The 21,090-nt window shown below is 43.2% G+C and overlaps 1 protein-coding gene across 1 annotated transcript; it reads left to right on the top strand.

The window, feature by feature from the left end:
• The first annotated feature begins 5,418 nt into the window (after nucleotides 1-5,418).
• On the top strand, nucleotides 5,419-14,061 carry LOC110520170 (interleukin-1 receptor-like 1). The gene is made up of 12 exons (XM_021597298.2): nucleotides 5,419-5,530; nucleotides 9,376-9,423; nucleotides 9,634-9,733; nucleotides 9,873-10,113; nucleotides 10,840-11,023; nucleotides 11,217-11,367; nucleotides 11,684-11,752; nucleotides 11,853-11,982; nucleotides 12,156-12,304; nucleotides 12,423-12,554; nucleotides 12,919-13,083; nucleotides 13,207-14,061. The coding sequence occupies exons 2-12, from the start codon at nucleotides 9,379-9,381 to the stop codon at nucleotides 13,611-13,613; spliced, it is 1,773 nt and encodes a 590-aa protein (XP_021452973.2). The 5' UTR covers nucleotides 5,419-5,530; nucleotides 9,376-9,378; the 3' UTR covers nucleotides 13,614-14,061.
• The last annotated feature ends 7,029 nt before the right edge of the window (nucleotides 14,062-21,090 follow it).

Below are 21,090 nucleotides of genomic sequence, written 5' to 3'. Positions count from 1 at the left end.
TTCCTCCTCTAGTCTTCTCCCAATCTCCTCAGTGCTTTTTGTCAACTTCTTGTTGCTCTCCCTGAGCTCCCAGTACATTTTGAGCCAGTGTCCACCATCGTTTCCCACCACTGTCTCCTCAATTTTCCACAGAAGTTCTTTGCCCTGAGGGCCTCGAAATCAAATCAAATCAAATCAAAATGGTCACATACACATGGTTAGCAGATGTTATTGCGAGTGTAGTGAAATGCTTGTGCTTCTAGTTCCGATTACTTGCAATATCTTACAAGTAATCTAACAATTCCCCAACAACTACCTAATACACACAAATCTAAGTAAAGGAATGGAATAAGAATTTATACATATAAATATATGGATGAGCAATGACCGAGCAGCATAGGCAAAATGCAATAGATGGTATAAAATACAGTATATACATATGAGTAATGCAAGATATGTAAACATTATTAAAGTGGCATTATTAAAGTGGCCAATGATTTCAAGTCCGCGGTTCAACAGTTTGATGGCCTTGGGATAGAAGCTGTTTTTCAGTCTCTCGGTCCCAGCTTGGATGTACTTGTACTGACCTCACCTCCTGGATGGTAAGTGGGGTAAACAGGCAGTGGCTCAGGTGGTTGTTGTTTTTGACGATCTTTTTTGGTCTTCCTGTTACATCGGGTGATGTAGGTGTCCTGGAGGGCAGGTAGTTTGCCCTCGGTGATGCGTCGGGCAGACCGCACCACCCTCTGGAGAGCCCTGAGGTTATGGGTTGCCATACCAGGAGGTGATACAGCCCGACAGGATGCTCTCAATTGTACATCTGTAAAGGTTTGGGAGGGTTTTAGGTGACAAGCCAAATTTCTTCAGCCTCCTGAGGTTGAAGAGGCGGTGTTGCGCCTTCTTCACCACACTGTCACCACACTGTCTGTGTGGATGGACCATTTCAGTTTGTCCGTGATGTGTACGCCGAGGAACTTAAAATGTTCCATCTTCACCACTGGTGTCCCGTCGATGTGGATAGGGGGGTGCTCCCTCTGCTGTTTCCTGAAGTCCATGATCATCTCCTTTGTTTTGTTGACGTTGAGTGAGAGGTTATTTTCCTGACACCACACTCCGAGTGCCCTCACCTCCTCCCAATAGGCTGTCTCGTCATTGTTGGTAATCAAGCCTACTACTGTTGTGTAGTCTACAAACTTGATGATTAAGTTGGAGGCGTGCATGGCCACGCAGTCATGGGTGAACAGAGAGTTCAGGAGGGGGCTGAGTATGCACCCTGGTGAGGCCCCAGTGTTGAGGATCAGCGAAGGATATGGGTATGTTGTTTTCTACCTTCACCACCTGGGGGCGGCCAGTCAGGAAGTCCAGGACCCAATTGCACAGGACGGGGTTGAGATCCAGAGCCTCAAGCTTAATCATGAGTTTGAAGGGTACTATGGTGTTGAATGCTGAGCTGTAGTCAATGAACAGTATTCTTACATAGGTATTACTCTTGTCCAGGTAGGATAGGGCAGTGTGCAGTGTAATGGCGATTGCATCGTCTGTGGACTTATTAGGGCAGTATGCAAATTTAAGTGGTTCTAGGCTGACAGGTAAGGTGGAGGTGATATGATCCTTGACTAGTCTCTCCAAGCACTTCATGATGACCGAAGTGAGTGCTACGGGGCGATAGTCATTTAGTTCAGTTACCTTTGCCTTCTTGGGTACAGAAACAATGGCAGGACCTAGGATCAAGAGAGACGCTCAAGTGTTTTAGTACTATATCTCTTGACACAATGATGAAAATAATCATGGCCTCTAAACCTTCAAGCTGCATACTGGACCCTATTCCAACTAAACTACTGAAAGAGCTGCTTCCTGTGCTTGGCCCTCCTATGTTGAACATAATAAACGGCTCTCTATCCACCGGATGTGTACCAAACTCACTAAAAGTGGCAGTACTAAAGCCTCTCTTGAAAAAGCCAAACCTTGACCCAGAAAATATAAAAAACTATCGGGCTATATCGAATCTTCCATTCCTCAATTTTTTTTTAGAAAAGGCTGTTGCGCAGCAACATGTTTTATTTATTTTATTTATTTATTTTACCTTTATTTAACCAGGTAGGCAAGTTGAGAACAAGTTCTCATTTACAATTGCGACCTGGCCAAGATAAAGCAAAGCAGTTCGACAGATACAACAACACAGAGTTACACATGGAGTAAAACAAACATACAGTCAATAATAAAGTATAAACAAGTCTATATACAATGTGAGCAAATGAGGTGAGAAGGGAGGTAAAGGCAAAAAAGGCCTTGGTGGCAAGGTAAATACAATATAGCAAGTAAAACACTGGAATGGTAGTTTTGCAATGGAAGAATGTGCAAAGTAGAAATAAAAATAATGGGGTGCAAAGGAGCAAAATAAATAAATAAATGAAATACAGTTGGGAAAGAGGTAGTTGATAGGGCTAAATTATAGGTGGGCTATGTAAGAGACCCATGTAAGAGACGCAAACTCGGTCTCAACCTTTAAGTCTTTACTGAAGACTCATCTCTTCAGTGGGTCATATGATTGAGTGTAGTCTGGCCCAGGAGTGGGAAGGTGAACAGAAAGGCTCTGAAGCAACGAACCGCCCTTGCTGTCTCTGCCTGGCCGGTTCCCCTCTTTCCACTGGGATTCTCTGCCTCTAACCCTATTACAGGGGCTGAGTCACTGGCTTACTGGGGCTCTTTCATACCGTCCTTGGGGGGGGTGCGTCACTTGAGTGGGTTGAGTCACTGATGTGATCTTCCTGTCTGGGTTGGCGCCCCCCCCCCCCCCCCCCCCCCCCCCCCCCCTTGGGTTGTGCCGTGGCGGAGATCTTTGTGGGCTATACTCTGCCTTGTCTCAGGATGGTAAGTTGGTGGTTGAAGATATCCCTCTAGTGGTGTGGGGGCTGTGGGTGGGGTTATATCCTTCCTGTTTGGCCCTGTCCGGGGGTGTCCTCGGATGGGGCCACAGTGTCTCCTGACCCCTCCTGTCTCAGCCTCCAGTATTTATGCTGCAGTAGTTTATGTGTCGGGGGGCTAGGGTCAGTTTGTTATATCTAGAGTACTTCTCCTGTCCTATTCGGTGTCCTGTGTGAATTTAAGTGTGCTCTCTCTAATTCTCTCTTTCTTTCTCTCTCTCGGAGGACCTGAGCCCTGGGACCATGCCTCAGGACTACCTGACATGATGACACCTTGCTGTCCCCAGTCCACCTGGCCGTGCTGCTGCTCCAGTTTCAACTGTTCTGCCTTATTATTATTGGGCCATGCTGGTCATTTATGAACATTTGAACATCTTGGCCATGTTCTGTTATAATCTCCACCCGGCACAGCCAGAAGAGGACTGGCCACCCCACATAGCCTGGTTCCTCTCTAGGTTTCTTCATAGGTTTTGGCCTTTCTAGGGAGTTAAATTTGATTTGATTTGGCCATTTTGAAGCATGTAGGGACAGCCGACTGTGATAGGGAGAGATTGAATATGTCCGTAAAGACACCAGCCAGCTGATCTGCGCATGCTCTGAGGATGCGATTAGGGATGCCGTCTGTGCCGGCAGCCTTGAGAGGGTTAACACGTTTAAAGGTCTTACTCAGGTCGGCCACGGAGAAGGAGAGCCCACAGGCCTTGGTAGCGGGCTGTCTCGGTGGCACTGTATTATTCTCAAAGCGGGCAAAGAAGGTGTTTAGTTTGTCAGGAAGCAAGGGGTCGCTATCCGTGACGTGGCTGTTTTTCTTTTTGTTGTCCGTGACTGTCTGTAGACCCTGCCACATACGTCTCGTGTCTGAGCCGTTGAATTGCGACTCCACTTAGTCTCTATACTGACATTTAGTTTGTTTGAATGCTTTGTGGAGCGAATAACTACACTGTTTGTATTCGGCCGTATAAATGCGGTGGTTCGCGCTTTCAGTTTTGCAGGAATGTCGCCATCTGCCTCCAGCATGGCTTGTGTTATCAAACACATGGCACCTGTTGCCACATTTATTGACAAGCCACTGACGGGCAGGCCATCTCTCAATGTGGTGTTCGATGGCTGTATCTCTAAGTGAAAACACTATAGGTTTGACTCCAGACCGACCTACCAATCAGATTCAGTTGTTCTTCTGCTCTTGACCCGTCTGTCTCTGTGAATGTTTTGTCACTCCATACAACCTCAAGTACAACTTGGGAGCACAAAGAGATACACAATGCACCGTTTAACTCCCTCTGGAATGTCCTCAGTGCGTTATTACCCATGCCACCTGGGTGTGTCCACCACTGTGACTTCCCTCATGGTGATGTCACACTGTGTGATGTCATGTGACAAGCCTCAAAGTTTTGGGGGAACTTATTTGGTAACAAGACATTAGATTTAAAAATACACATTATTTTCCCTGAGCAGAAATCTGAGTGTGTCCCTATGTTTGTGAACATTCATCTATCTGAGGTTCACCCTCTCCTCCTCTGCCCTCCTCCTCACCTCAGTCTCGATTGAAAATCTCCCATTCATGACAACATAACCACGATCACTCCCCTCCCTGTTTCCTGCCACCATCTCATCTATCTTCCTCAGCAGCTCTGGGACCTGAGTGACATCATCACCACATGTGTTGGCCCTAGTGTTTAAAGCATGGTACCTATGCCCACACTTCTCCACCATCTCCTGGAGAAACCCAAGTCTCGCTATGTGTTCCTCTAGTGACATTCCCCTGAGTTTCTCACATTGGGTAAACACTACCATCATGTGTCATCATGTGGTTGAGAAGCTTGAGGGGTACCTCTACTGTCCATACCCTGCCTTTGTGTGAGTTCAAAGGGATGACCATGAGGAAGGCATGGGGACCTGGTTGACACATGGATATGCTGGCTTCTATGTTACGGTGGACAAGGAGAGGGTCCTGCACAGAGTACTGGATGCATCTGTCTGATGTGTTGACCACAGTGACCTGCTAGCTGTCTATTACACCCTTTCTCCTCATACACATCTCCACGTCCCTCCGGTCCAGGATGGTGTTTCCTGTTTGTCTCTTCTGACCAAATGTCAGTATTGCAATAAAACTGACTTGCCTAGTTAAATAATGGTTAAATAAAAAATATATATAAGTGTGAAGCATCTGGTTGGCGTTTCCACTCACTACCAAATATGGTGATGAGAGGAAGCCCAGTGGCAGTGGGAGAAGATGGAGTCAGATGGAATCACATTATGTTAATGGTCTCAATGATGAAACATTTGACCTCAATACAAATTTTCTGTTCCCAAAACCGGAATCTGATACGAACAGAGTGGACTAAGTTTTGTAGATTTTACCCTTTGCCAGAGTCTTAAAAACTTGCATTGTTAAGAAGGACTGCAAGGGAGAATTGAGTTATTGCACAAGCTAACGTCACAGAATAGGCTTTCCCTAATGGAAATATGCAAATACCTGCTAGAAAGCACTACCCATACTCCGGCCTACAATAGAAGTTTACACTGCTCATTTTGCTCATATTTAGCAGATTCCAGTTCCAGATATACACCTACTGTGTAAATTCTACTCAGATGCTACTTTAGACTGAGGGAGGATTGCTGCGTAGGTAAGGCTTGCAATTCACTTGATTAGATTACAGATCACTTTAAGTGTGTTTTTTCTGTGCAAAGCTGAGTATGCTTCAACAAGCACTATGTGGAAATGTATGCATCTATGTTGAAATTGTGCTGTTTATGGGATGTTTAGGTGCCAATTGTTGAAATATTGTCATCAGAATATGGTTCATGCTTGTCTCATCAGCAAGCATCTACAGTGCACCAGCAGTGCAGTACAACATTTGAAAAACGATTGTATATATGCTATTTGTCAGATGACTTTTTCTGCGAATGTGGTAAGTTTTCACCACGCTATGTACAAAACTCAAAACAGATCATCAAAAGGCAGTGGTTTCAAAATTCTAACCACATTTCCAATTGGCTAAGTATAAAATAAGCTTGTCAAAATAATACAGACACCTTTTCACCAAACTTGATCAGTGTTCCGTCTAGAATATGTTTCACATTGCAATACATGTTCAAATAAAATAATTGTTTTTACAATACAATGCTCACATCATTATTGATATGATTATCTTCTAATTTGTTAAAATACATTTTACTATTTATTCATCCAACTGCTCAAAATTGATAATCACTTAACTGTTTGGTCAATTTATAGATTTTAAACTGGTTTGTCTACTGTAGATTTTGAGCACTAGATAATATTCTACAACGATGATGACTATTAGGATTTTTAAAAATTATATTGATTGTATGTAACAAATGCATCCCCTAAACAGTAAATATGTTTACAAAATGAAGTTGCTGGAATCTTTATGAAGGGAAGGTTTCACACTGCTTTACTGAAATGTCATTGCCAGTACAGTACTATTGTAATATATGCCATTTACATAGCAGGCAATTTTATGCAAAGTGACAAATATAAATCCACACATTTTCATATGTGACCACAGTGAGAATCTAACCCACAACTCTGGTGTTGCTAGTGCCATGCTCTCCGTAACTGAGCCACACAGGACCACAAACAAGTATTGTTGAATGCTGGGAATGTGGGTCCAGGTGCTGATTGTTTTACTACTTTAGTGCACGTATGGGTGAATTTGTTCCCGTGCTTTTGCTCCCCTGGGGTCGGGGGACTACGTACAGACGGTGCTGTGGTTTATGGCCGGTTCGCCTGGTGTGGATAAAATCAAATCGAATCAAATTGTATTAGTCACATGCGCCGAATACAACAGCTGTAAACCTCACAGTGAAATGCTCTCTGTTGGAGCTGACAGTCTGCACTTTAGCCTGGTGGTCATTGTATCGTTTCGGTTCTAGGGTGCTGAAGTGCAGAGCCAGAGCAGCAGGGAATGTGTCACTGTCCCAATACTTTTGGAGCTCACTGTATATCACGCCTCACCTGTCCACAGTGCTAGTTAATGTATGGTGAGCGTGCTGACACAAAATTATTTCTGTGCATCATCACCCAAATTGGTGCCACACATTGGTAGTAGATGAGATGAGTTTCCCTCTTACTATATAAATCCAATCCATTATTATTGTTGTTATTATTATTAAAATATATAAGTGCAACACAATATTGTTAAATACAATACAGGATTGCAGTACAGGTAGTAGGTCTATGATTGCCATCCCCAAGAGCCACCCTCCTTCAGGCCATGGATGAAGCATGTGATGACATTAGTCTTGGATTCGCTATGACAAAAGGTTTCTCCCCAGGTTCATGAACAATAAGGATAGTTACTGTGTTGATGAGAACCTTTGGCCAAATGCTAAAGACAGTCTTGACGCAAACTAGTGCCTGCTGAACGTTATGTTTGTTTCATTTTCATTTGTCTCATGTCATTACAGTACACCTATTTAGTAATTAAGGGTTAACATGGGTTACCGGGATCCCGGGGCTGTCATGGGAACACTTCATTTTCCTCCAAAAAATGTAATGACAAGACTCAGGAAGATGCTAAATTTGCCCCCGATGTCAGCAATAATGCAATTCCACAAAATACACAACATACGCAGCATCAGATTAGCAAAAATTAACAGCACTTTCTCCAAACAGATTATCACATTGAAGCCTTTAACCTAGGGTGTTTACACACAAAGTCGTCATTAATTGAAAGCACAGGCATAATTGACACTCCTGGACTGCATACGCGACCCACATGCAGTTAATAAACCCCACTGGAAACCCCCACTGTGTAGCCTATAAAATAACATGTGCCTCTTTGAGCTGTCACAGACGGTCACAAACGTGATAGGCCTATAAACAATTCGTTACATAGGCACCTCTGTCACAGACATAAAGTCTGTTAACAATTCAGAGAGGCATGAGGTAAGATTCTATCTTCTCCTGACCTATAGCCAAGGCTATTTTCCTATCCAGTCCCAATCCCACTGACACCCAAAATCTCCTTTCTCACACAAACATGTCTAACTTCATAACTCTTTAATCCATAATCCATGTAGGTTGCATTATCAAATCACGTCTCTTGCCTATGAATGTTAAAATACAGCTGTAACATTTTCCCCGCTTCTCTGCGCTGTCTCGTACTTGTTGCCCATATGAGACCTTTGATAGAGAATATGTGATCATCAAACGATAGGACAGTAGATAGGCTATGGATATTTTTTAAGGGGTCTGAATAATGCACTGTATTCTGTCATTCTTTGAAGGATATTATCTAGCAAGCTTAGCAACTTTGCTCATTTGACCCTTGTTTGACTACTGTTACAAAGTTTTTATGATTCAACAAAGCTATACTCGGGATGTGTTCTGCACTTCCTGGGCGCACTCTGTGTTGAGATAGCCTACTGCTGAAATGCGCTGAATGCTGCAACAAGTATTAGACGTTCATTCATGTTTCTCATACGAACAAAGGGTAGGTATTAGCTCAGAATGGTTAAGGTTTGGGATAGGCTTAAAACGAAATATGCAACCTTTTACACCAGAAGCAGATGCTTACGCCCATCCACAACACCCTAGCAAAACCGAAACCTACTTGAAGGTAACATCCCTCACTGTTGCCCCTAGTGGCTGGTTTCTACATCTCCCGGTGTCCTCAGACATGGATGGACGTCTAATACTGACATGTATCATGGGTGACCTGGCTGGAATTAATTGAGGAACATGATAACACTCTGAATTTATGATCGTCCTGTTTCAAAATTCACAACAATGTCATTGGCGATCAAATATATACTCATTACTAAATATCAGTTTAATTTGCTCTGAAATCATTATATAGTGACTCAGCCAAGTCAACAAGGTGGCTCAGCGCTCTCTTATTTGGGGAGAACCCTGGCATAGAGACCATATCTGGGTTTTAAACGCTTTAAATGGTCACTGGATAAATATGAATTATTCCCTGTACTAAAACTTGGTAGATTTGGGGGAAAAGATTCATTTCTAGCTGTAATTATATCTGAACAATATATTTCTATTTTGCATCAATTATTGTGAAAGATGTATTCAATGAACACACCTTTGATCACACAAGGGATAGAAATGATGACAATAAAATGTTCAGTACATTTTGTTGGGTAGTGCAAGTGTATTTTCTAATGTGAAAACAGTGTAAGAATATAGTACTTTCTGCATTACAAGTGTTACCAGTTTGGAGTTTTGTACTAAGAGTTTTGAAAATTCACCACATGCTTGTGAAAATGGCACCAAAAATGATTTGAACAAAAAATTGAAGCAAAGACAGGTTATTTTCCATAATCTTGTTGCATGTCATGGTTTCTTCATTCAAGCTTAATATGTTACATGGCCATTTCAATAATCCACATTATGTCAACATTTTAGTTTTCATCATTTCTGCAGTATCAATAACAGGATATCCTAAAAAGATATTGAATGAGATATATGACTCTTGTTCTTTCTCATCAGTGGATGCAAGTTCCTGTTTTTCAGAAAATGTGCTCCTTCACATTCAGGGTATGCTCTTTCAGTAATTCTTCACTCTGAACCTAAAAATGTTTTCTGAATATGTATTTTATTCCCTCTTGAAAATAAGTATGTCATTTATTGTAAAAACAAGTAAAGCATGGTCCTGATGTTTTATTATAGGGTCTTGTGTGGAATGATAGTTCCTGTCCGACTTTACAATAAGGTAACATTCTATTTTTTGTTCCCCTTGTCTTGAAGTTGGTGGATGGTGGTCTCATGTTCCTGCTCCTCAGTTTGACTAGGATTTCTGCCCAGAGAGAAATGTCCTTAAACACCACTACAATAAGTCATTACACAGGTATAGCATCTTCTTCAGCTTTCACACATTTCTACATCCCATTATTACAATGTATAGTGAATATATTGTACCTTGAACAATAGACCTCTTTTCCTTCACATGCAACTTAATCGGGTAATGTCTGTTCATGTTTTGGCAGAGTCCCCATGTCAACTATTTGACAAGTATGAAACTACTGTGACAGAGGGGGAGGCCCTTAGTTTGCCAGCCTACCGTGACCTGAGTGAGTTGGTTTGGGCCAGCGTGACTGAGTTTACCTGGTACAGAAACAGAACCCAAGAGCTCCCGTCCTCTGAGGAAGAGCGTGTGCATCATCATGGACCGGTGCTCTTCTTCCTCCCTCTTTTAATCAACGACTCTGATCAGTACTACACCTACTGGTAATACAACAACTGTGTGTGTGTGTTTTAGGGGTTACATTGGTAATTGAGAGCGGGGGAGCCCTGTTTGGGAGGGTGAGGGTTGAGTCTAGGGTTAGTGTTGAACCTGGATGTGTACATAGGGCTAGGGTAGGCATGCACATTTACAAAGAACAAACCTTAGGGTCCCTTCTCTTGCATGAACGTTGAATAAAATTCTATTCGAACTTACTCTGCCGACTTGAAATTGGAGACAAAATATCCACAGACTATTATTACCGACTTCAAAACGCAGACCTCTGTGTGTGGCAATAAAGATGTTTGCTCCTGACCAAGCACAAGACGGAAGGAAATACACGATGATGCATGAGTACTGATAGAAATTCTGCAGGTGTTTACATGGTTTTGAGCATGTACCAGGTGATAGAAATTTCAACGGCAGTTCTGGCACTCTAAAAAGTTGGGTAAATAATACTTTCCTGTGGATATTTTGTCGCAAAATTCGATCCACTGAAGGACCAACCACACAGAGAGCTGGTAGGGTAACATGTAATACAATTGTATTCAACATTCTGGCTTGTAAGGAAACTTTCTAAGTTTTTTAACTGCTTAGTTTCAGGCTGTATATACTCTTAGAAAAAAACATTTGCTCTCTACAGCCTAAAAGGGTTCTTCAGCTGGCCCCCAGTTAGAACCCTGTTGGTTCCCTTTTGGATAACTGGTACACTGTATATCCCTATGTTCCAGGAGAAAGGGAGCAGACACCTGCCTCATTTTTGTGACAGAGGTGATTGTGGTCAAAGCCCAACCGTTCGATCATTCAGTCCTGTTTAACGATATCTCAGAGTCAGCAGAAAACATCGCTATCCCATGTCCTGACCCCGTGGAAAAACTATGCCAAGATGGAAAAGAAAACTTAGTCTGGTATAAGGTACTGAACATGACCGGAATGCTAACACAAACCTCAAGCCTGTAAAACTATTTACCATTGGTTCTCAACTCCTGTCCTAAAGCTCCTAAGGGTTGCACCTGCTCTTGATTAGTGGAATCAAGGTGAAATAAAAATAAAATAAAATAAAAATTTCAGCAAAGAAGTTTGTCAAATTGTTTGTCTTTAACTTCAGAATTTCAGTCTCATTCCAAACGAGTCTGAGAGAAATCTGTGGGTGTATGGCGCCTCCAAAGCAGACGAGGGCATCTATACGTGTGTGTGCACGTGGGAGCACAATGGGACGGTTCTCAACACTTCTGCATCCAGGAGACTAAAGATCCAAGGTATGTAGGTTGTGACTTGATGACCGCTCTGTCAATCCTCTCAGCAGTTTATTTATTTGATTTTAGCTTTGTTGAAACCTCATCCAAGATGGCAGCAGGGTCAGCAAACATGGAAACTCTAGGCTACATTACAGCAGGTTATTAGGCTATACTAGGTACATTAGACTCCATTTATATCAAACAAACAGAATCAAAAACATCAAAAGTGACCCTCATATCAAATGTGGGCTTTGTGGCAGCAACAATCATCAATAACAACGTTTTGAATATATCCAAAAGTATCTTTCTGACTAAACTGTGTGTTTGTCTCCTTCAGCTCCCTCTGCCTCGCATCCTCCTCAGATCAACCTGCCTATAAACGGAAGCACAGAGACCACTGACCTGTGTAGGGATCAAACCTGGCTCAAATACTTGTGTTGTGCTTGGTTTGGTTTGCCCGGTATACTGTATCTCTCTGTCTTCATAGTATCTCTTGTTCTTCATAGACACCACTAAGAAGTTGAGGTGTGAAGCGTTTTGTGGGCAGAACATTGAAGACAACTGTCACGTGTGGTGGGAGATAAATGGAGTGAAAGTGCGCTTGCAGCAGCAAGGCTACACGGTGAACACCACCAGGTAGGTACACACATGCACACACACAAACGTGGATTCATGCATACACACAAGCACACACACACTTGTTTTTGAGAACAAGGTAACAGAATTACCACATTTCCTTGAAAACAAGACCCCAGATTCACCGTTGAGAATTCGCTGTGTGAATGTTTTGTGTGTATGTGTTACTGCAGCGAGGTGGAGGTCTCTTCAATGCGGAGAATCTTCACAGCTATCCTGACCATAAACACAGTGACTATGAGGGACCTCCAGTCAAAGTTCACATGTGTTGCAATGAACGACCAGAAATGGTATTATGCAGTAGTTACTCTCAAGCTAAGAGGTAAGTACACACACTCTTAAACAAACATCACACAGACACGTCACACAAACACACAAATTCACACATGCAAACTCTGTAACTTTCTTGGTGTTGTGTTCTCCCTGTCTCCCCCCAACAGGGTTTATGTTTATGGGTCTATGTGTGGTGCTACTGCTCTTCTTCTTGCTAGCTGCTGTGGCTGTCAAAGTGTTTGACATCGATCTGGCGCTCCTCTTCCGTGGAGTTTTCAAATGCTGTGGTCGATCTGAGGGTAAGAACATCTAGCCACCCACTGAAGTGTAATGATGCTATTTCACAAATATGTTTCATTGTACAGAAATGCTTATTCAGCCTACATGATCTATATAGTATTGGATACCATATAAACATATTACTACATTTAGTTCTTAGTCACCACACTGAAGCATGGCCCACTGATTGTGCAGTGCAGTTGTCTGCAGTAGGCCCTTCTCAACAGGTCCCGGCTGGGGTCAATCCCACTGCAAGTGTAGAAGTAATGGGCAAATTTATATTAAAATAACTAAATTTCAGTTCAACTAGAATTTAATCAAATCTCTACAATCTATTCCTTTCCTGCGGAGGTTTGACAGAAACCTCTTTGTCTGTGTTTTCAGATGGGAAGGTCTATGATGCTTACGTTGTCTACCAGATGGATGGCTTAGACCAGGAAAGGGAGGAGAAAGTGTATCACTTTGTGAGCATTGTTCTGCCCACTGTCCTGGAGCAGAAGTGTGGCTTTAGACTCTTCATCCACGGCAGAGACGACTTACCTGGGGAAGGTTGGTTCTTTCAGACTGTGTCCTACCCTCTAAGAAGCAAATGTAACAGAAATAAACATTTCTAAAGTCAAAAGTTTCTAAAGTCAAAACTTCTCCCGCTTCTCTCTATTCTGTTGTCCCCAGACCGCATGGAGTTGGTGGAGGCCTGCATGCAGCTGAGCAGGAGGCTGATTGTCATCCTGACCCCCAGCTCAAGCACATTGTTAGGCTCAGGAGGTCAAGGGTCATGTGGCCAATGGGGCTACACGTCTTTGTTGACCACAGCGGAGGACTATGAATGTCAGGTGGGGCTCTACCAGGCTCTGGTCCACAGTGAGATGAACGTTATCCTCATCCAGCTGGGGGACATGGGGGAGGGTGGCTACACACACCTGTCCCCTGGCCTGCAGCACCTGGTCCGCAAGAGTGCCCCCTTAATGTGGCATGAGGGAAGGCGTGGGTCGATGCTGCCCAACTCAAGCTTCTGGAAGAGGGTGCGTTACATGATGCCTTGGCCGCGCTCGACTAGTTTTGACAACCAGTTAATATGACTGTTCTATGTGAACAATCAGGTCTGAGGACTTGAAGTGCGTGTGGAGGTCTGGGTTCTCTGAAAATCCTTATTCCATTCATAGAAATATCATTAATTATTCCAGTGCTGTGCAGAGATATACACAGGTTAGATGAGAACGTCACAAAAACAATGTGTACAATGTGGCAGAAGGCCGTGTGTTGTTGTGATTCTGGATGGCTAGCAACAATGACAAGAAACTGCCATGTGGGGAATAGTAAGTGGCTAATTTCAGCTAGTTTTATCTTGTTCTTGATACCATGTTTTGTTTTTAGGTATTTTGACTGATGTCACGTCTATGCTAATATGGCAAAATGTGCTTCCTTACTAACCAACAACTGTAACGATGTATTTGAGAGAGAACAAGTGTTCAATGTGCAACTTTTTTATGTTTTCAATAAACATTGGAGACTAAACATAGTTTACATGTTGTCAACAATCTAAACCAACCCCGTTCTGTTTTGCTCCATATTTTTGCACTTCTGTTTTGTTGTTAAACAACCAACCTGTCTATGGTGCCATAGTGACAGGAGGGAGGGAGTGAGTGAGTGAGTGAGTGAGTGAGTGAGTGAGTGAGTGAGTGAGTGAGTGAGTGAGTGAGTGAGTGAGTGAGTGAGTGAGTGAGTGAGTGAGTGTGAGTCAGTCAGTCAGTGTGTTGAAAATATACATTTTTGGAGTGAATTTAACTAATCTGATGCCCAGAAGATAGTCATTGAATAAACTGGATGGGGAAAAGGACACGACTGTAAATCTGAACAGTCAGCATTACAGATACCATGTAGGCTAATTATGAAAGTGATAACTGCTGCCACAGAAGATCATCAATCAACAGATTTATTGTTGTATTTTTCTGTGATGTTATATCGATTCAGGTTGTCATTTCATGTTGTTTTCATGTGTATCTGAGCTATTGCCTTTCAAGCAGGCAGAAATACAGCAGGTATGACGAGTTTTGTATTTCTGCCTGCTTGAACAGCAAACAGGTCAGATACACATGAAAACATGAAATGAACACAGGAATCGATAGATCGCTCAGAAATGCACAAAAATGATATGACATTCAAAATGGGTGAATGTTCCCTTAAGGTCTCATAATAGCCTAGAACATATCAATGGTAAAAGACTAAGCAGAAAACACAGGATGGTAAAGGAAATATAATAAACATATAGTTCACAACAACTGACTTGAGAAAGACTGATAATGTGAACATTTTGCTAATGGGACCACAAACGAATCAGAAAACTTGGAGATCTACCAGCCAGTTTCTCTAGTTGATTTTCAGTATGATACAGTATGTGATTGAGGTAGAAATGTATAACCTTTAACTTCTTCCGGTGCTGCAGTCTTTAATCTTTTAACCACACTTTGGTTTTGGTAGAAAAGTCACTGCCAGGAAATGCTTATGTTTGCTTTTTTTTAATGAATAAAAAACATTATTTTATTCACCAGAGGGTGTGTCTGAAGTTACACATCCCAATATTACAACAGTTTAACTGTTTTGAAATAAAATGTTCAATAAATGTTCTTAAACATCCTCTTGTTATACGCTTTGGGGTTCGGTTCAATTTCGTTTTGGATTTTGTTTTGGATTTCAAGGTTGGTTCTCTTCGGGTGTGGCTTGCCCTGATTGGTATCATCCTCGTTGGTCAGGATGTGTTGCACCATCCTCTTGTCTCACCTGTTCGGTTTGTGCCACGTTTATTTGCACTCTCTTGCCTAAGTTGGTGTAGGTTTTCTTTTCCTTTAATTTGTCTGATATCAGGCAAATCTAGTGGGCGTCCATGGTGGGTGTTAAGATCAGGCTTGGAAATAAGTCATTTCAAATCATCTCGTTACTGTAATTGAGTAGCCTTTCTGTGCAGGAAGAACCAGAATTACATAGAGCTTGACACCATATTTTATGACAAACAGTTTATATATGTCCTTTACCATTATAAACTCATTTGATTTCTAGGTTAAATGAGTTTAAATTAAATATGCAGACAAAATAAATATCTTTCTTCTAAAAAGTGAGCTAAAAAGTGGGGTTGTGTCCGCGACAAGGTTGTCATGGCAAAAAAATAAACAAGGGACCGCAGAATGCGGATAACTTCAGACTTCCTGTCTCCACCATCTTAGACATAAAGGCTGTGAGAACTGGTTAGAACCTGTTCTCATTTGTACTATTTTTCTGAGGAAGTGGAGCCAATTACCTATCTTTTATTATATAGATACTAAAGAAAAATAATGCAACAAGTAAAGTGTCGGGCCCATGTTTCATGAGATGCGATAAATGATATAAGAACATTTCCGTACATTCAAAAAGCACATTTCTCTCAAATTTTGTGCACAAATTAGTTTTACATCCCTGTTCGTAAGAATTTCTCATTTGCCAAGATAATCCATCCACAGGTGCTGTATATCAAGAAGCTGATTAAGCAGCATGATTATTACACAGGTGCACCTCATGCTAGGGCCAATAAAAGGCCACTTTAAAATGTGCAGTTTTGTCACAACACAATGTCACAGATGTCTCAAGTTTTAAGGGAGCAGGCAATTGGTCATTTTAATGTCGTTTTAGAGAATTTGGCATTATGTCCAAGGACATTCATGTCCAAGGTCATTCACATCCGGCTTCTTCACCTGTAGGATTGTCTGAGACCAGCCACCCGGACAGCTGATGAAACTGAGGAATGTTTCCGTCTGTAAAAGCAGCCTATTTTGGGCTGCTCCCCTGCCCAGTCATGAAATCCATAGATTAGGGCCTAAAGAATTTATTTCAATTGACAGATATCTTTATATGAACTTTAAATCAGTAAAATCGTTCATTGTTGCATGTTGCGTTTATATTTTTGTTCAGTAGGTTACCTCCCCCTAGAAGGGAGTATAGCTCCTTGTGTAGATGAGGTATATATAGACTGTAATTTGTAAACAAACAAGATCCTCTCTGGTATATCCTGAGTTCCTTTCCAGTATATCCTGAGAATTCCTTTCCGGTATGTCCTGAAAGTTACTCTCCAGGTTCATCCTGAGAGAGTGATCTTCCTTGCAATTGCTTGAATAAACCTCTTATTACTGATAAATTAGTTCTGCTGATCTTCTAACGAGTTTTCTGAGTCATAATACCCCTAAAACCTAGAGGTCAAACACGGAAATGGTTCCAATAATTTTTCCAACGTACATTTTTCCATAGGGGATTTTTAGAACAATTTATGTTATGAAACCTATGTTTCATGTAGGTTTTGATAACCACGTAAATCTCTCTCGGACAAGGTAGATTATATGAAGCTGATATGAAATCCCGCTTTGCCCTCCGACGAACAATCAAACAGGTAAATCGTTATAACAGGACTAAGATCGAATCGTACTACACCGGCTCTGACGCTCGTCGGATGTGGCAGGGCTTGCAAACTATTACAGACTACAAAGAGAAGCACAACCGAGAGCTGCCCAGTGACACGAGCCTCCCAGACGAGCTAAAAAACGTATATGCTCGATTAGAGGCATCAGCTGTTCTGGACGACTGTGTGATCATGCTCTCAACAGCCGACGTGAGTAAGACCTTTAAACAGGTCAACATTCACAAGGCCGCAGGGCCAGAAGGATTACCAGGACATGTACTCAGCGCATGCATGGACCAACTGGCAAGTGTCTTCACTGACATTTTCAACCTCTCCCTGTCGGATTCTGTAAAACCAACATGTTTTCAAGCAGACCACCATAGTCCTTGTGCCCAAGAATACTAAGATAACCTGCCTAAATGACTACCAACCCGTAGCACTCAGGTCTGTAGCCATGAAATGCTGTGGAAGGCTGGTCATGGCTCACATCAACACCACTATCCCAGAAACCCTAGACCCACTCTAATTTGCATACGTCACCAACAGATCCACAAATGATGCAATCTCTATTGCACTCCACACTGCCCTTTCACACCTGGACAAAAGGAACACCTATGTCAGAATGCTATTCATGGACTACAGCTCAGCATTCAACACCATCGTGCCCTCAAAGCTCCTCACTAAGTTAACTTCTTGGTGACTTGGGGGGCGGTATTGAGTAGCTTGGATGAATAAGGTGCCCAAAACTGCCTGCTACTCAGCCATAAAAGCTAGAATATTCATATGATTAGTAGATTTGGATAGAAAACACTCTGAAGGTTCTAAAACTGTTTGAATGATGTCTGTGAGTATAACAGAACTCATATGGCAGGCGAAAACCTGAGAAAGAATCGAACCATGATGTGGGAATCCAACCATGAGGTTTGGTCGTTTTTCAACTCATTCATGGGATATTCAAATCAAATCAAAATCAAATCAAATTTTATTTGTCACATACACATGGTTAGCAGATGTTAATGCGAGTGTAGCGAAATGCTTGTGCTTCTAGTTCCGACAATGCAGTAATAACAAGTAATCTAACTAACAATTCCAAAACTACTGTCTTGTACACAGTGTAAGGGGATAAAGAATATGTACATAAGGATATATGAATGAGTGATGGTACGGAGCAGCATAGGCAAGATACAGTAGATGGTATCGGGTACAGTATGTACAAATGAGATGAGTATGTAAACAAAGTGGCATAGTATAGTATAAAGTGGCTAGTGATACATGTATTACATAAGGATACCGTCGATGATATAGAGTACAGTATATACGTATGCATATGAGATGAATAATGTAGGGTAAGTAACATTTATATAAGGTAGCATTGTTTAAAGTGGCTAGTGATATATTTACATCATTTCCCATCAATTCCCATTATTAAAGTGGCTGGAGTTGAGTCAGTGTCAGTGTGTTGGCAGCAGCCACTCAGTGTTAGTGGTGGCTGTTTAACAGTCTGATGGCCTTGAGATAGAAGCTGTTTTTCAGTCTCTCGGTCCCAGCTTTGATGCACCTGTACTGACCTCGCCTTCTGGATGATAGCGGGGTGAACAGGCAGTGGCTCGGGTGGTTGATGTCCTTGATGATCTTTATGGCCTTCCTGTGACATCGGGTGGTGTAGGTGTCCTGGAGGGCAGGTAGTTTGCTCCCGGTGATGCGTTGTGCAGACCTCACTACCCTCTGGAGAGCCTTACGGTTGAGGGCGGTGCAGTTGCCATACCAGGCGGTGATACAGCCCGCCAGGATGCTCTCGATTGTGCATCTGTAGAAGTTTGTGAGTGCTTTTGGTGACAAGCCGAATTTCTTCAGCCTCCTGAGGTTGAAGAGGTGCTGCTGCGCCTTCTTCACGATGCTGTCTGTGTGAGTGGACCAATTCAGTTTGTCTGTGATGTGTATGCCGAGGAACTTAAAACTTGCTACCCTCTCCACTACTGTTCCATCGATGTGGATAGGGGGGTGTTCCCTCTGCTGTTTCCTGAAGTCCACAATCATCTCCTTAGTTTTGTTGACGTTGAGTGTGAGGTTGTTTTCCTGACACCACACTCCGAGGGCCCTCACCTCCTCCCTGTAGGCCGTCTCATCGTTGTTGGTAATCAAGCCTACCACTGTTGTGTCGTCCGCAAACTTGATGATTGAGTTGGAGGCGTGCGTGGCCACGCAGTCGTGGGTGAACAGGGAGTACAGGAGAGGGCTCAGAACGCAACCTTGTGGGGCCCCAGTGTTGAGGATCAGCGGGGAGGAGATGTTGTTGCCTACCCTCACCACCTGGGGGCGGCCCGTCAGGAAGTCCAGTACCCAGTTGCACAGGGCGGGGTCGAGACCCAGGGTCTCGAGCTTGATGACGAGCTTGGAGGGTACTATGGTGTTGAATGCCGAGCTGTAGTCGATGAACAGCATTCTCACATAGGTATTCCTCTTGTCCAGATGGGTTAGGGCAGTGTGCAGTGTGGTTGAGATTGCATCGTCTGTGGACCTATTTGGGCGGTAAGCAAATTGGAGTGGGTCTAGGGTGTCAGGTAGGGTGGAGGTGATATGGTCCTTGACTAGTCTCTCAAAGCACTTCATGATGACGGATGTGAGTGCTACGGGGCGGTAGTCATTTAGCTCAGTTACCTTAGCTTTCTTGGGAACAGGAACAATGGTGGCCCTCTTGAAGCATGTGGGAACAGCAGACTGGTATAGGGATTGATTGAATATGTCCGTAAACACACCGGCCAGCTGGTCTGCGCATGCTCTGAGGGCGCGGCTGGGGATGCCATCTGGGCCTGCAGCCTTGCGAGGGTTAACACGTTTAAATGTCTTACTCACCTCGGCTGCAGTGAAGGAGAGACCGCATGTTTTCGTTGCAGGCCGTGTCAGTGGCACTGTATTGTCCTCAAAGCGGGCAAAAAAGTTATTTAGTCTGCCTGGGAGCAAGACATCCTGGTCCGTGACTGGGCTGGGTTTCTTCCTGTAGTCCGTGATTGACTGTAGACCCTGCCACATGCCTCTTGTGTCTGAGCCGTTGAATTGAGATTCTACTTTGTCTCTGTACTGGCGCTTAGCTTGTTTGATAGCCTTGCGGAGGGAATAGCTGCACTGTTTGTATTCGGTCATGTTACCAGACACCTTGCCCTGATTAAAAGCAGTGGTTCGCGCTTTCAGTTTCACACGAATGCTGCCATCAATCCACGGTTTCTGGTTAGGGAATGTTTTAATCGTTGCTATGGGAACGACATCTTCAACGCACGTTCTAATGAACTCGCACACCGAATCAGCGTATTCGTCAATGTTGTTATCTGACGCAATACGAAACATCTCCCAGTCCACGTGATGGAAGCAGTCTTGGAGTGTGGAGTCAGCTTGGTCGGACCAGCGTTGGACAGACCTCAGCGTGGGAGCCTCTTGTTTTAGTTTCTGTCTGTAGGCAGGGATCAACAAAATGGAGTCGTGGTCAGCTTTTCCGAAAGGGGGGCGGGGCAGGGCCTTATATGCGTCGCGGAAGTTAGAGTAACAATGGTCCAAGGTCTTTCCTCCCCTGGTTGCGCAATCGATATGCTGATAAAATTTGGGGAGTCTTGTTTTCAGATTAGCCTTGTTAAAATCCCCAGCTACAATGAATGCAGCCTCCGGATAAATTGTTTCCAGTTTGCAGAGAGTTAAATAAAGTTCGTTCAGAGCCATCGATGTGTCTGCTTGGGGGGGGATATATACGGCTGTGATTATAATCGAAGAGAATTCTCTTGGTAGATAGTGCGGTCTACATTTGATTGTGAGGAATTCTAAATCAGGTGAACAGAAGGATTTGAGTTCCTGTATGTTTCTTTCGTCGCACCATGTCACGTTAGTCATAAGGCATACGCCCCCGCCCCTCTTTTTACCAGAAAGATGTTTTTTCCTGTCTGCGCGATGCGTGGAGAAACCTGTTGGCTGCACCGCTTCGGATAGCGTCTCTCCAGTAAGCCACGTTTCCGTGAAGCAAAGAACGTTACAGTCTCTGATGTCCCTCTGGAATGCTACCCTTGCTCGGATTTCATCAACCTTGTTGTCAAGAGACTGGACATTGGCAAGAAGAATGCTAGGGAGTGGTGCGCGCTGTGCCCGTCTCCGGA

Source organism: Oncorhynchus mykiss, chromosome 3 (genome assembly GCF_013265735.2).
Source record: "Oncorhynchus mykiss isolate Arlee chromosome 3, USDA_OmykA_1.1, whole genome shotgun sequence".
NCBI lineage: Eukaryota > Metazoa > Chordata > Actinopteri > Salmoniformes > Salmonidae > Oncorhynchus > Oncorhynchus mykiss.
This window is presented reverse-complemented; position numbering and strand designations above follow the sequence as displayed.